At 39.3% G+C, this 16871-nt stretch overlaps 1 protein-coding gene across 1 annotated transcript; it reads right to left on the bottom strand.

Annotated features, from left to right (window-relative positions):
• Positions 1-534: 534 nt before the first annotated feature.
• LOC146505608 (uncharacterized) lies at positions 535-12238 on the bottom strand. The gene is made up of 2 exons (XM_085181823.1): positions 11717-12238; positions 535-3195 (listed from the first exon to the last, which is right to left on the bottom strand). The coding sequence occupies exons 1-2, from the start codon at positions 11788-11790 to the stop codon at positions 2364-2366; spliced, it is 906 nt and encodes a 301-aa protein (XP_085037949.1). The 5' UTR covers positions 11791-12238; the 3' UTR covers positions 535-2363.
• Between the last annotated feature and the right edge of the window lie 4633 nt (positions 12239-16871).

Raw genomic sequence — 16871 nt, 5'->3', positions numbered from 1 at the left:
GTTTTTAACTTGTGTAGAATGAATTAAAATAAATTTCACTCTACATACTTAAATCAGTCACTTCAAGTCACTGCAAGTATACTACGTTGACCCAACGTAATCTGATTACATTAAACCACCAAATGCCAAATGTGTTGGTTTGACATTGTCAAAAATGGGTTATTGTACTTGGTTAAATCACGTGGAAAAAGGTGCCATGATTAAATTGTGTTCATCCAACAACAGATTTTTTTGAGTGTATCTAACAAGAACACATTCACATGCCAGCGAATGCATCAGGAGCAACATAACATAAGGTTCAATATTCGTCTCATTAGTAGATGGCCTGTTCTGTAATCCACAGCCACCCCAAACAATTTAGCTTATATATTTCTGCACTCGTACCCAAAAAAGCTTTCATTTTTATATTCAGATTTTGTGCAATCTAATGGAAAAGTTTCAAAGAGTTATTTTGAAATAAGTCAAATTTATCCATAAAATAAGGTATTTACAGTGTGGCCCATTCTTTTTCATAAATTCATCCTCAAAGACCAACTTCTTCCACTACACCAGGAGCTTTTTGGTGAGCTGAGAATCCATCTTCACTATATCATAGAAATTATACTGAACTCATGAAATCATAAAAACATAGAAAAATTAGGATGTAACTGGAACAACAACAGCAACAAAAAGTTCTTTTTAATACTTTCACAAAAAGCTCTGCTGATCGCACAAAAAAATAATAAAAAGTCAGCTCGAGAAAGCAGAACTGGGAGGGATTCATAAAAACATGTTATGGTTACAAATGAACTTCTTTAGTTTTTTTTTTCTAGCAATGGCAGACACGTGAGACTGTGTGTAAGTGAAGTGATTATAAGTCAACATTACACCAAATCATTTTGAAACGGCTGAATGTTTAGTTGCAATTAGGGACCCTCCATCTTTTCACAACATTCACTGTGGTTGACATTATGACATGCAGAAAAAAAACTGCTGCAGTATATGAAACGGTGTTGCAGCCTCACATTAGATTAAGGAAGTGGACCACAGCTTTCATTGCATTCTCCATTTTCTATCAAGTACAGTGCTGTGAAAAAGGATTCAGCCCCCTTCCCATTTTTATTTATTTTTGCAAATTTGTCACATGTATTTCAGATCATCAATCAAAAATTAATATTAGTCAAAGGAACCAGGATAAATACAGCAGTTTTTAATGTATTAATGAGAAAAAGGTTTTCCAAACTTACCTGGCATTATGTGAAAAAGTCATTTTCTAAGCCTAATAATTAGTTGTGCCACTGGTTACTGCAGCAAGCACCACATTCAAGCATTAGTGATAACTGACAATGAGTCTTTCACATCTCTGTGGAGGAATTTTGGCCCACAGTATTTTTTTTTACTTTAGCCACTCTGGAGGCTTTACGAGCACAAATCGCCTGTTTAGAGGTTTGCTTGGAAGCTGCATTACTTCAGCTGCACAAGTGTGCTTGAACTTCAGGGCACGAACTGATGGCTGGACAGTTGTCCTTCAGGATTTTGTGTTAGAGATCAAAATTCATAGTTCAATCAATTACAGCAAGTCATCTATGTCCTGCTCCTGAAGCAGCAAAAAAGCCCCAGACCATCACACTAACACCACCATGTTTGACCATTGATTTGATCAGTGTAAAGAATATTTTCCCATGAGTCATGCGGATTATCAAGATGGTTTTTGGCGTGAGACAAGCTTTTGTTTCCTCTCTGGTCAGCAGTGGTTTTTCTCCTTGGAACTCTCCCATGGATGCCATTTCTTTCTCTTTCTTACTGTTGAACCATGAACTCTGATTTTAACTGATTGAAGTGAAGCCAACACTTAGATTATGTTATGTGCTCTTTTATGACCTCCTGTATGAGTCATAGCAGTTTTTCCTCAATAAATAAAAATTGCCATTTTAAAACTGTATTTTGTATTTACTTGTTTGATGATCTGAACCATGTAAGTGTGCTGAATATGTGAAAAGAGGAAAGAAATCGGGAAGGGGCAAATATTTTTTTCACAGCACTGCATAGGAGTGCAAAAGAGTAAATATTGGTCGGCTGGATAACACAGGAAGGAAACAGCTTGTACTTTCTAACCGCTGCCTTCAGCATAAACATAGAAACAGCAAAACTCTTTGATTGGCCTATTTTAACACACTATTAAACAACTGTGCAAACTTTTGGGCCGCCTGATGTGATTAAAGTTATTGAACCAAAACTTCAAAACTTTTTCCCAGAACAAGAATGCAAAAAACAAATGTAAACTCTTTCAAATGCATTCAGTTTCCAAGAAACGTGGACATTTTCACCACTAATTCAAACCACTGAAATCCTGCTTTTAAAAAGAGATTAAACTATTTTTTCTATCAGTATACAAAAGTGACATATATGACAGATGTCTCTGGCAATTTCGGCAGGTGCAGTTCAGGGAAAGGCAGCGCACCACTGCTATCTATGTGCGTCTTTACTGTGTATGCTTTAACCACTGCTCCCCCCTCCAGCACTGATTTGTGGATGATTCCCAGTCTGGCTTGTTCATAATACTCTGCTCCGAGCTCCCTGCCCAGGAAGATGTCTTGGACCTGTGCTGGAGACAGACTTAAATAATCTCTCCTTATGTCTGTGATCAAGTCCAGATTTGTGTCTATTTCTGTGTTGTACCTATTTGTGTCTAAATCAGCATTGTTTTCTCTGTCTGGGTCTCCAGTCTTGGCTCTGTTCAAATCTGGATAGGGATAAAATGGCTTCTGTGGCAGGTTGACCACCGTCAGCCTCTCCAGGTGGTGCACGGCAAAATATCCCTCCGGATTTAAAGGAGGCATCCCACTGGATCCGCAATAGATCAATGTGAGGTGCCTCACCTCTGAGTTGTTGAGCAGACGTGCTGCATTTGACGGTGACGTGAACCAAACGGTTAAACGTCTCATCTGGAAAACAGGAGACAAGTGCGACTGTAGGCGGTGCAGTGTGGAGAGCTGGATGTCCTTGCATACGCAATCTGTAAGCGATGAGATGCTGCAGGGTTGTGGGTCCTGGCTGCAGGAGTAGTACAAAAAGCTGTTGTGGGTTACATAAGCCAGGTGCAAGTCAGATCGCTGCAGAGCCACCGAAACACACAGCAGCACACAGAGGAAAGGGGCAGGGGGGCTGCAGGCAGCCATCACTGCTGAAGAAGAGTCTCGAGCATCTTCATCATTCCTGCATTTAAACACAACATTACATTATTATCAGCAAATCACACTTATTGTTGCAGTCTTAGTGAATTATGACCATGATTATCAAGGTGAACAATGAATGAACAATTAGAAAGAAAGGCTACTATTCTCTGAACAGACAGTCGGTCTGTTCAGTTTTTTTAAATTAGTTTTTTATTGTTTTTTACAGTTCAATTCAATTTATGTAAATAACCCTCTTCACAGGATAAAAACCACAAAAGAAAGTCAAACATACAGCACAAATCTAATTAAAAGCCAATCTAAATAAATGAGTCTTAAGCTGCTTTTTAAAAGAATAAATACAATCAAGGCAACGTAATGATGGAGGGAGAGCATTCCACAACCTGGGGGCCACTGCTCTAAAAGATCTATCACCTCTGGTCTTAAAACGTGTTTGTGAGACTACCAGCAGCCTTTGATTAGATGATCTCAGGCTGCGAGAGGGAGCGTAGGGTTCTAAAAGATCAGAAATGTAGGCAGGGGCATCACAATTCAAAGCTTTAAAAGTCCGTACCAAGATTTTAAAATGAATTCTAAAATGCACTGGAAGCCAGTGTAATGATTGTAACACTGGTGTAATGTGCTTTCTTTTTCATGTCTTAGTTATTATATTTCTATGCACCATAATATAGAAGTTTAAGTATAAATGCTCAGTTTCCAGAGTGGATGATAACATTATGGGAATGATCATCTAATAAAATCGTACAGCACTTAAGAAGAAACTTCCATTTCAGTGGTAAAAGCTTTAGGGCTGACTGTAAGGCAGACAGGAGTGGGACCAAAATGCAGACTTGAGAAATTGAGAAATAAGCTAAAAGAAGCTTTGTTGCTAAACTCATGGGAACAAAACAACAAACAAAAAACTGAGAAGGCAGGAATGAGGAACTTACAAATTAGGCACTATGCATGGGACACAACATGAGGGAGATTGCAACAAAGAACACAAGTTTAAATAGACAAGAGAAGAGGAAGGGAGAGGCGAGATGCCTGAAGAAAAAACACACAGATTAACTAATTCTAGCTAATGAGACAAAGGGAAGCAAAACTGTACCGAGCACACACAAAACAATCAAAACTCAACCAGAAGGAACAGAAACAGACAGGAAGGAAACCAAACACAGAGACAAGACAGACTTCACACAGGCAAGACTGGGCACAAAATGAAACATCACCTAATGAGGAATAAAGGACAACAACAGAACCCAAGCGCGTTTCATCTTGAGATTAGACGGATGGCCGGACATTCTCCTTCAGGATGTTTTAGTAGACGGCAGATTTCATGGTTCCGTTTACAACAACAAGTTTTCCAAGTCTTGAGGAAGCAAAACAGCCCCAAGTCATCACACTGCCACCACCATATTTTACTGCTGGTATGATATCCCTTTTCTGAAATGCTTTGTTACTTTTAACAAAATGGGATGCACACCATCAAAAAGTTTGTGGATCCAAAAAACCTTTGCTTTGTCAGTCCGTAGAATATTTCACTCTTCACACAGGCCCATGTAGGGTTAGATCTAATATCCCCCTAATTTAAAAAAAAACACTTTAAAACTGCTTTTTATTTTACCTGTGTTATCTTTGTCTAATATTTAAATTTGTTTGATGATCTGAAACATTTAAATGTGACAAACATACAAGAAAAATTCAGGAAGGGGGCAAACACTTTTTCACACCACTGTACCTCACAACCCTGGGTCACAACCTAGGGACCATGCCAGAAAACAAACAGATCAAGTTGTATTGACTGTGTGAGCTTGAAACAGGGAGACATCAGTGTGAACATGTTTTATTAATGACTTTCAATTTTCTTATTTATTTTTGTTTGTTTGCAGTTTTAGTTCGTTTTTATAGTTTGATTTATTCAGTCACTGAAAATAAAGAAAGAAAGAAAGTGTACTTTATTGATCCCCGTGGGGAAATTTCTCTCTGCATTTAACCCATTCACTCAGTGAAGCAGTGGGCAGCCATTGGGCGCCCGGGGAGCAGTGTGTAGGGACGGTACCTTGCTCAGGGGTACCTCAGGGTAGCTGTTCAGGGGAATCGAACCCCCGACCTTCCGATCATGGGGCCACCACTCTACCTACGAACTGAGTTTGCTATTACTAGAGTAATAGATCCTGAACAAGAATTTAAAATAAATAAATAAATAAATAAAGTAAAAACAGTACACACACACAGGAGAGGTTTGAATTCAAAACTAGTACTGGTACATTGCACAAAGTGGATAGAACAATGAAGGAGGAGGAGGACTACCTCTAAATTCTTCAACATCACCTCAAATCAGCAGCTAGACGGACACGAAACACATCAAAATTAAATAAAGCAGGCTAACATTAAGCTTCTAGGATTTCCTTCTTAGCCTTGAGCTCAACCCAATTGAAAATTAGTGGACTATGCTTTAAAGCTAGACACATGCCAAGAAACCAACCAATTTAACTTAACTCCATCGCAATCTGCTGATTATGTAGAGTGAGTAGAGGGAAAGACCCAAGATGCAAATACTGTACACAGGTAGGATTTAACAAAAACGAGTCATTTAATTAGGCTGTTGAAAATATCCATAAAATATCCATAAAGCAAAAAATAAAATCCAAAAGGTGAAACGCAGGCTATTGCCAGAGGCACAATGAACTAGGTACACTGAGCATGGAAACAGGCAATCGTGAAAGTGAACACAGCTGTGGAAAACAAGACACACCTGAACTAATCACAGAGGACAAGAAAAGGAGAGAAAAGTGAAATCTAATATAGTTGTGACTTAAACATTATCTATATTTTTAAAAAGCTCTTTCAGTTCATGTCCGCTTTCATAAATGACTAAATAAAATGGACTGAGGTCACTCTGTACGTGTAATGCATTAAATATTTACTTACCAACACATGAAGAGAGGGGATATGGACGATATCTACAGATGGTTTGAATTAGGACCCACACACGCACAGACTCACACCCACTCATACACATGTGTGATGGGTGTGCTCTTTTTGAACCCCAGTTAAGGATATATTGCTTGGCACAGAAAGCCCACATTGAATTTCACATGGACAAACACACTTACTTAGAAAATTACAGCTGTGCTTTGAGATTCCAGAGAAAACACTGTTTTGAAATCGTGGTTTCTATGACCGTCTGGGTAGATTTTCTGGTTTGGCGATAAAATCAGTGCAGAAACATGACTTTCAGCCTCATTTTGAAGTCCGGATGAAGCTGACCGCTACATTCTTCCTTTGGGTTACATTAAACAAAAGACAATTATCTAAATCTAACTTCAAATAGCCTTATAGTGTTGTTGTTGTTGTTGTTGTTGTTGTACTTACACTTATTCACCAATGGATGAGATTTACGTAACATCTCAGGGTTCATTACCGTTTTGTATTTTTCTTTCTTTGTAACAAAATATTTTTGGAGACTGCAGAATTGGATACATAAGAAAACTGGGTGACTTTACACGCATACACTCAAAATGTTATAAAATGTGATTACAGCTGTGCAATGTGCACTTGGATTACGTGCATTACTGTAGGTATCTGCAGACAGCCAACTGGAAAAGTTGCTGTTACCAACTGAAATACAGCCTCCACCTAATAAATACAACTTTGAATGTCTGTTTCTTGTCTTTCTGGTAAGCTAACCTTGAAAGCTGCTCCCTGAGGTTTTATATTTACCAGACAGAAATTAGGCTTCTTTTCTCTGCAAGAAAGCAAACATTTCCACCAACTGCAATGGTTATCATAAGACCTAAGAAATTGCATTAAATGTCTTAAAGGAACATAAAGCGAGAAAGAAATCCTGTTTAATTTTGCATTTACAGAAGAAACTTGTTGGCTCTGTGCTTGCAAATTCTAGAAGTTGAGCGTAATGATTACCAGCTTTTAATAATTATTTATTTTGACATTCAGACAGACATTGGCCTTAAGGGTGCGTGTTTTCCTTTTGTTCAGACTAATTCTGCTTCAGGGTTGAAGCAAAATGGTGCCGACAGGTGGCCATGGCCAACATGGACTAAAGTCTGCCCATCCTACATAGGGTAAAGTGTGTCAAGATATAGAGCGAGATTCTGGGCTGCTCCAGATGAAATATGACCAACAATGAAAGAATTAGACATGAGGTTCAAAGTTGGCCTTTCTAACAGTGTTGTTTTCAAAGATTACCTGTGAAAAAGTGTTAGAAATTTAAAATGACCATCTCACAATGTAACCAACCACTAAAAATGGAGAGGGGGGTAATCAACTTGATATGAAAAGTCCAAAGCAAACTCAAAAGGGAATGGTTGGAAGTAACATGTCAGGAAAATAAATGCTTGGGATTGAAATAAAAAGGTTTCCCCCAGCAGCTGTTATGACTGAGTCAAAGGGGATATAGCACGACAACAAACGGAGGGATAAGATCCATGCTTGACAGAGCATGTTACAGTCTGCATCCATCAAAACCAACAACATATAAAGAACAACTATTAACACATATAAAAAAATCTAATGAACATAAAATCACCGACACCCATCCTATTCCCAAGGAAAACTAACAAAAACAAAATGTTGACCATTTCCTGTTCCAAAAGGAGAAGGAAAGACAAATTCTTGTTCTGCTCACGTTTGTTAAAGCTGTGTCACACAGAGTGGCTTATAAGGCTGCAAAAATCTCAGTATATCATAAATCTATGAGACCCAAATGCAGAAACGCTTAGGGAGGCAAAGGTGAACAGAAGACAAGTTGTTTATTGCCCGATGTAGAAAGTCCAGCAAAACACAAAGTCCAAAGGAGTCAGTGTAAAAAAAAACACAGAACAACTGAAAACTTAAAACTAGAGAAATAAACACAAAATACAAAATGAAATAAACAGGCGGGAAACCACACAGGAAACAGAAATAGATGATTTGACAGATGGGTAACAGAAGACTCGTGGAGTAATTCACAGGCGAGGAGGTGAAGGAAGCAAAACTAAAAGCAAAACGCAAGGAGCACTGACTCTCAAAATAACACAGTGTTATAACTATAAGGGGAAGACACATAGACATGAATGAACTGCATACAAAGAACTAGACATAAGACAGTGAAACACTAAGAGAAGAAGTGATCTGTAAAACAATTGAGAAAAAGGAGCAGAACTAAATACACTAGAGAATATAAATATAAATATAAAGATTAAACAAACCACAGATCACAAGGAATAAAATAAGCAGTCGAATGACCCAGTACCATAACACAGGCACCGTTACATTAGGATTTATAGCTAGTAACTGCCATTTTTCTGTAGGAGCTTTTCGTAATTTAAATTGTAAATATCTGATGAGCTGTAGCAACAGTTAAGAAAAGTTATAATCCTAGCAGTTTTTTAAAAAATCATTTGAGACAAAGTTACATAAAAAATTGTTTCTGAGTCCACATGTTGTACTTCTCCACAGTAGTCACGTCTGAATGTGATGAATGATGAAAAGTTGGTCACTAAAACGTGGACGATGTCACGATCCTGGGTCTTTTGACCCAGTGTTTTGAGTTCATATATATATTGATGTTTATGGTTTATGTTTGGTTTAAGTTTCTTAGGTTCTCTACGTTCATTCCTTTATGCCTAGGTTGCCGTTACTATTCGTGGTTTATTAGATTCCCCTTGTGTCTTCAGCCCCTGTGTTTAAGACTGTGACAGACAATCTGGCTGACAGCAGTTTGCTGAGCTCATTTAGTGATAATACAGTGGGGCAAAAAAGTATTTAGTCAGCCGCCGATTGTGCAAGTTCCCCCACTTAAAATGATGACAGAGGTCAGTAATTTGCACCAGAGGTACACTTCAACTGTGAGAGACAGAATGTGAAAAAAAAATCCATGAATTCACATGGTAGGATTTGTAAAGAATTTATTCGTAAATCAGGGTGGAAAATAAGTATTTGGTCAATAACAAAAATACAACTCAGTACTTTGTAACATAACCTTTGTTGGCAATAACAGAGGTCAAACGTTTACTATAGGTCTTTACCAGGTTTGCACACACAGTAGCTGGTATTTTGGCCCATTCCTCCATGCAGATCTTCTCAAGAGCAGTGATGTTTTGGGGCTGTCGCTGAGCAACACGGACTTTCAACTCCCGCCACAGATTTTCTATGGGGTTGAGGTCTGGAGACTGGCTAGGCCACTCCAGGACTTTCAAATGCTTCTTACGGAGCCACTCCTTTGTTGCCCGGGCGGTGTGTTTTGGATCATTGTCATGTTGGAAGACCCAGCCTCATTTCATCTTCAAAGTTCTCACTGATGGAAGGAGGTTTTGGCTCAAAATCTCACGATACTTGGCCCCATTCATTCTGTCCTTAACACGGATCAGTCGTCCTGTCCCCTTGGCAGAAAAACAGCCCCATAGCATGATGTTTCCACCCCCATGCTTCACAGTAGGTATGGTGTTCTTGGGATGCAACTCAGTATTCTTCTTCCTCCAAACACGACGAGTTGAGTTTATACCAAAAAGTTCTACTTTGGTTTCATCTGACCACATGACATTCTCCCAATCCTCTGCTGTATCATCCATGTGCTCTCTGGCAAACTTCAGACGGGCCTGGACATGCACTGGCTTCAGCAGCGGAACACGTCTGGCACTGCGGGATTTGATTCCCTGCCGTTGTAGTGTGTTACTGATGGTGACCTTTGTTACTTTGGTCCCAGCTCTCTGCAGGTCATTCACCAGGTCCCCCCGTGTGGTTCTGGGATCTTTGCTCACCGTTCTCATGATCATTTTGACCCCACGGGATGAGATCTTGCGTGGAGCCCCAGATCGAGGGAGATTATCAGTGGTCTTGTATGTCTTCCATTTTCTGATGATTGCTCCCACAGTTGATTTTTTCACACCAAGCTGCTTGCCTATTGTAGATTCACTCTTCCCAGTCTGGTGCAGGTCTACAATTCTTTTCCTGGTGTCCTTCGAAAGCTCTTTGGTCTTGGCCATGGCGGAGTTTGGAGTCTGACTGGTTGAGGCTGTGGACAGGTGTCTTTTATACAGATGATGAGGTCAAACAGGTGCCATTCATACAGGTAACGAGTGGGGGACAGAAAAGCTTCTTACAGAAGACGTTACAGGTCTGTGAGAGCCATGGATTTTCCTTGTTTGAGGTGACCAAATACTTATTTTCCACCCTGATTTACGAATAAATTCTTTACAAATCCTACCATGTGAATTCATGGATTTTTTTTTCACATTCTGTCTCTCACAGTTGAAGTGTACCTCTGGTGCAAATTACTGACCTCTGTCATCATTTTAAGTGGGGGAACTTGCACAATCGGTGGCTGACTAAATACTTTTTTGCCCCACTGTACATTTAATCAGATGTGCTTGGCATATCTTACTGAGGAATAGTCGGAGCTACCGAATAAATCATCAGAAGACACAGTAGTTTACAAATTGAGCATCATTTGCATTTAGTTAGACTTGGTATAGAAAAGTTTAAAGTTCTTGCCAAGTATGGATTGTTTGGAATCATTGCCAGGAGAAAGCTTCTTTTCTCTTTGCAAAGTTGCATCTCATTAAATTGGAGGACTTAGGAAACAATGTCCTTTGGACAAGATAGTGATGTTTGGTCATAATGCACAGCACTATGTTCAGTGAAAAACAAACAGAGCACATCAGCGCTATCACCATCAACTCTTTTGTATAGCAAAGTATTCCAGGGTCAAAGGTGAATCCATCTGTAGCAAAGCTAAAGCTTGGCTGAAACTGGGTGATGTAACAGGTCAGTGATCCCAAGCACAGCAGAATGGCTGAAAAAGAAAAGGATCACGGTGTTGCCATGTCACAGTTAAAGCCCAACCCTCATTCTGATTAAATTTCTGTATCAGGGCCGACTAACAATGTTAGAAGAAAGAACAATGTGAGAGACTGATGAAAATATACAGCTGAGGGGGGAAAAAGCTATTAAATTAATGGGGTGTATATTTCCCAAGACACAGAGGTTTGTGTAAACCTTTGTTTTCACGTGACTATATTTGGGATGGAACACTGTCTTCCTTTCTCTTCCCCGTATTTGAAAAACATGAATCGCTGTCCAGCAAGAGTCTGTTAATGCAGTGATTCACTGATAAAATTCAAACATCAGGCTGTATTCTTTGGGCCGGAGTTTAATTTAATTTCTGTCCTGTTTAACAGCCTAAGTTTAATCTCTGTGAAATCCGTGTTTGTTCAGCAGTTTCAGAAGAAAGACTTTCAGGGGTTCGCAGTAAAGTGTGAAGAGACACAAAACAGTGAATTAAAGACACTCTCGATTGACAATCCAGCATCATGAGCATATCTGTTTCACCTAAAGAGATTTGTGAGAATATTTCTGTTGCATAACGCACACTACCAGGAATGCACAAGCTATGTAATGTAATATGAGAATGCACATAGGACTCGGCTTTCTGATCCTTACATAGCGTTAACAACAGGACCCAAAAGTACACATTTGACAGCTGTTAGTGTACACTAAATCCTCTTCAGCGTTAGTAAGCATAGAGAAAGTTTTTCATGGTTTTCTGCTGTGTAACTTACCCCAAAATGCTGCTGAGGACCAGATATGCGAATGCGTCAGAGTGAGGCTGGAATTGGGAGGGAAAGTCAAACATCCAGCTGACGTCAAGATGTGGGAAGTATCCCACTTAGGAAGCTGTAACTCACATCTGGAAGAGACTGAGTTCAGCCTTAAGTGCAATACAATAGAGTTCTGTCTGCTCTGAATATAAGTGACCCGTGAAGAATCCTATTGTTTACTTTTTTATATATACTCTTTTTGTCATTACTGTATTAAAGTTTCTGGATTTAAAACATATTTCGGTCATAAGCTATATAACGTGACGGCTCCATAAATGGCTTTTTAATTTTTTTTGTCTGCCAGTAAATATAACACATAATGGCTGTGAGGAGGGTTTTCTTTGGCTTGACACATGGGAAAAACGGGTGATTTCCCGTTAAGGACATGGAAGGGATCCAAAGTTTGCTGCTTTCAAGTGCTATCGGAAATCCCAGAATTCAACTTGATCTCGATGGAACAACCTAAAATTTAATGTCTTGCAGTTCAAGAGAGAAAAGCTACACTCAAGTTGTTTTCAGTGAATTTCATTCTTTGAGTTATTATATACTTCTGATTTTCTTCATTTTTGAAAAATGTTTTTAGAAGAAAAATGCTTTTTTTTTTTTTGTCTGCCACTAAGAATTGCATCTTGACTGATGATGGTGATGATCTGGGTGTAAACAGACAGCATTTGTAGGGGGAAAAGCATACTGATTTGTTAGCTTTTTCTCTACTTAATTTAAGTTTGCAGCATCTTTACATTGTGCTTTTTCAAATTTGATGAGGGAGGCAAATATGACTTAAATAGCTATTGGCAACCACCACATCGAGCTGGAAAGGATGTGCATGAGGTCAAGACAAATAGAGATGGAAATGTGCTTACAAGTGAAGAGAGTCAGCTGAAAAAGTAAAAGGATTACTTAGAGGAGCTTTGAATGATGAAAACAATGCCAAGAGAGGAAGCCACTGTATGAGGAAGTCAGAAGTGGCAGAGAAGTATGTGGGGGTGGTGTTGGACATGTATGTGGACATAAGGTGTGTGGTAGAAGTGACATATGGGTTTAATGTGGGGTTGATAAAAGCCTGCTATGGTGTATGGTTTGGAGATGGTGGCACTGAACTTCAATAAACTCTCTGTTTATGAGATATTTTCACTGGAAGAAACTGATTTGTTGTGAGAACTGTTAACAGTTCACCGGTAATTAATGGATGTGCTTTTCTTGCAATTTCTGGTTGCACACAATATGAGCAATGGGTTACAACAAGCATGGAGACACATAATGATGCCATTTTTTTCTACTAAAGCTTACAGGGAGCTAGCAAGACTTCCAGCATGTTTTATTTGTGCTCCTTGACAGCACAGGCAGGCTCACTGAGTTTACAGTGCAGTGCGACATTATCTCTAATGATATTTACGTAGCTCAGTCAGAAGTCTTTCTTTCTCTCTGCTTCTCTCTTATCCAAAGGCAGTTTATGTATTTACATAATTAACTCAATTTTTGAGCTTGTTGTGGATTTTTTGATGACATATATACTTGTATACACTATATACACTTTTAACTGGCACTCGAAAGTTTGAGCACATGTCCCCTATTTTAGCTTCACTTCACTGGCTGCCCGTTTCTTTTAGGATTCTTTTTAAAATTCTTTTATTTGCTTTTAAAGCTCTCCGTGGCCTAGCCCCATCTTATCCCTCTGAGCTGCTACAGCCTTATACACCCACCGGCTCTCTCAGGTCAGCTGATCAGCTGCTCCTGAATGTACCCAGGACTGGTGCGTAAACTTAGAATAGATTGTGCTTTTGCTGTAGCAGCTCCAAAACTGTGGAACAAGCTTCCTTTAGAGATTAGACAGGCCACTTCCTTACCTGTTTTTAAGTCACTCTTGAAATCCCACCTCTTTACTCTGGCCTTTTTAGTTGATTCTATGCTGTTTTATCTTGTTTTCTTTTTTAATATAGGGCTGTTTTAATTTTTATGTATTATGTGTTTTATTTATTTATTTTGTTGTTTTCTGTTATTCTATTGTTTTTAACGTATTTTCTGTATAGCACTTTGGTCCTGTGCTGGGTATTTTAAAGTGCTCTAAGCATTTAACCTACATATTCAAACTATAAGAGCCATATATTTGAGTCAAGTATGATCCACATTTAAATGATAAGTCTGCACCACTAGTTGTATGAGCACCTGTTGATCCACATTGCTTGTTTTGAGATTTAATAATTAGGATTAATATGTACAGTGGGGCAAACAAGTATTTAGTCAGCCACCGATTGTGCAAGTTCCCCCACTTAAAATGATGACAGAGGTCAGTAATTTGCACCACAGGTACACTTCAACTGTGAGAGACAGAATGTGAAAAAAAAATCCATGAATTCACATGGTAGGATTTGTAAAGAATTTATTCGTAAATCAGGGTGGAAAATAAGTATTTGGTCACCTCAAACAAGAAAAATCCCTGGCTCTCACAGACCTGTAACGTCTTCTGTAAGAAGCTTTTCTGTCCCCCACTCGTTACCTGTATGAATGGCACCTGTTTGACCTCATCATCTGTATAAAAGACACCTGTCCACAGCCTCAACCAGTCAGACTCCAAACTCCGCCATGGCCAAGACCAAAGAGCTTTCGAAGGACACCAGGAAAAGAATTGTAGACCTGCACCAGACTGGGAAGAGTGAATCTACAATAGGCAAGCAGCTTGGTGTGAAAAAATCAACTGTGGGAGCAATCATCAGAAAATGGAAGACATACAAGACCACCGATAATCTCCCTCGATCTGGGGCTCCACGCAAGATCTCATCCCGTGGGGTCAAAATGATCATGAGAACGGTGAGCAAAGATCCCAGAACCACACGGGGGGACCTGGTGAATGACCTGCAGAGAGCTGGGACCAAAGTAACAAAGGTCACCATCAGTAACACACTACAACGGCAGGGAATCAAATCCCGCAGTGCCAGACGTGTTCCGCTGCTGAAGCCAGTGCATGTCCAGGCCCGTCTGAAGTTTGCCAGAGAGCACATGGATGATACAGCAGAGGATTGGGAGAATGTCATGTGGTCAGATGAAACCAAAGTAGAACTTTTTGGTATAAACTCAACTCGTCGTGTTTGGAGGAAGAAGAATACTGAGTTGCATCCCAACAACACCATACCTACTGTGAAGCATGGGGGTGGAAACATCATGCTATGGGGCTGTTTTTCTGCCAAGGGGACAGGACGACTGATCCGTGTTAAGGACAGAATGAATGGGGCCAAGTATCGTGAGATTTTGAGCCAAAACCTCCTTCCATCAGTGAGAACTTTGAAGATGAAACGAGGCTGGGTCTTCCAACATGACAATGATCCAAAACACACCGCCCGGGCAACAAAGGAGTGGCTCCGTAAGAAGCATTTGAAAGTCCTGGAGTGGTCTAGCCAGTCTCCAGACCTCAACCCCATAGAAAATCTGTGGCGGGAGTTGAAAGTCCGTGTTGCTCGGCGACAGCCCCAAAACATCACTGCTCTTGAGAAGATCTGCATGGAGGAATGGGCCAAAATACCAGCTACTGTGTGTGCAAACCTGATAAAGACCTATAGTAAACGTTTGACCTCTGTTATTGCCAACAAAGGTTATGTTACAAAGTATTGAGTTGTATTTTTGTTATTGACCAAATACTTATTTTCCACTCTGATTTACGAATAAATTCTTTACAAATCCTACCATGTGAATTCATGGATTTTTTTTTCACATTCTGTCTCTCACAGTTGAAGTGTACCTCTGGTGCAAATTACTGACCTCTGTCATCATTTTAAGTGGGGGAACTTGCACAATCGGTGGCTGACTAAATACTTTTTTGCCCCACTGTAACTTTTGATCATGTTATGGCCTACTGTGACAAGTCAAGACATGGGGTTAGTCAAAATTGGCCCATCTAAAGATGCACCTTTCTGCATATGTGTGTACCCACAAGGAGCAGTAGTGTTATTAAAAACAATCATACCTGTAAGGTCAGGTCCAAACAATATCCAGAGGACAAGTGATGGTGGGAGAGGAAAAGACTATACACTGCAATGACAAGAAAGCAGACAATAATAGAGAGTGGTGGATAGAAGAAGAAGAAGACTGATTGATTTCAAACATGTAAATAAAATGAAAGTACACTGTAAACAAGAAAAACGTTGCTTTTGACCTGTACCATTTTGGGCTTTAATGCAAAGCTTAGTTTATTCTACAATTTTACTCCAAATATGAATAACTTTAAAACTTTCCCTAGTTTTTTAAACACTGTGTATCTTCAAAGAAACCTTTCTGACTACCCCCCCCCCCCCCCCCCAGAAGATTCAGTGGTTTTGATTAACTTTCATATGTATTTTCTCCAGACCTGCAGTTTAAATATAGTAACACCTCAGAAAAGTAAAGAATGAGAACTGATTTCTGATTTATCACATGCTTTGCTTTAGACAAGACTGAGATGTATTTAGACAGTTTGTTAGGAGTATATTTAACATGGGATTTCCTGCAAATGTTGTCAACTATTATCACAATATCAGTTGAAGGTGTGAATTGGTGGTTTAGAAATCCCCTCACTCGCCAAGAAGACTGCATGCCATACATATACCAATTTTTTCACTAAGAGCTATTTGTGAGTTGCCTTGTTAGTGCAAAAATTACTATTTTATGTTTTTCAAATTATATCCAACAAATTGTATCTTTTTGTGGAAGGCTGCTAGTAACAAAGTCCCAAAAGATATGATTTTAAATGGCTTTTTGCTAAATTGTCTGCTATGCATAGTCACACTCAAGTTCATCCCTTGATTTACTTGATTTCGTTTATGCTCGAGGGATTTATATGCCGGTGTTTAGTGGCTTAACACAAAAACAAAATTCCTGTAAAATTGGCCATGTACAAGGACTAGACTGAAAATGCGCGAAAAAGCAGTCCAAAACATCAGCTTTTACTGCATGCAATATTACTTAATAATTACATTCAATATATTTATGTTGATGTACTTGTTTTCAGTGAAAAGGTGTGGCCTAGACGTCATCACAAACACTGTAATTTCCACCCACTGCTGGACTGAAAGAAAAACACAATTTGGGAGATTAAAAAAAATCCTGAACAAAAAACCCTTCTCGAGATGAAAATACATTTAAATAA

Source organism: Neolamprologus multifasciatus, chromosome 13, assembly GCF_963576455.1.
Source record: "Neolamprologus multifasciatus chromosome 13, fNeoMul1.2, whole genome shotgun sequence".
Lineage (NCBI taxonomy): Eukaryota > Metazoa > Chordata > Actinopteri > Cichliformes > Cichlidae > Neolamprologus > Neolamprologus multifasciatus.
This window is presented reverse-complemented; position numbering and strand designations above follow the sequence as displayed.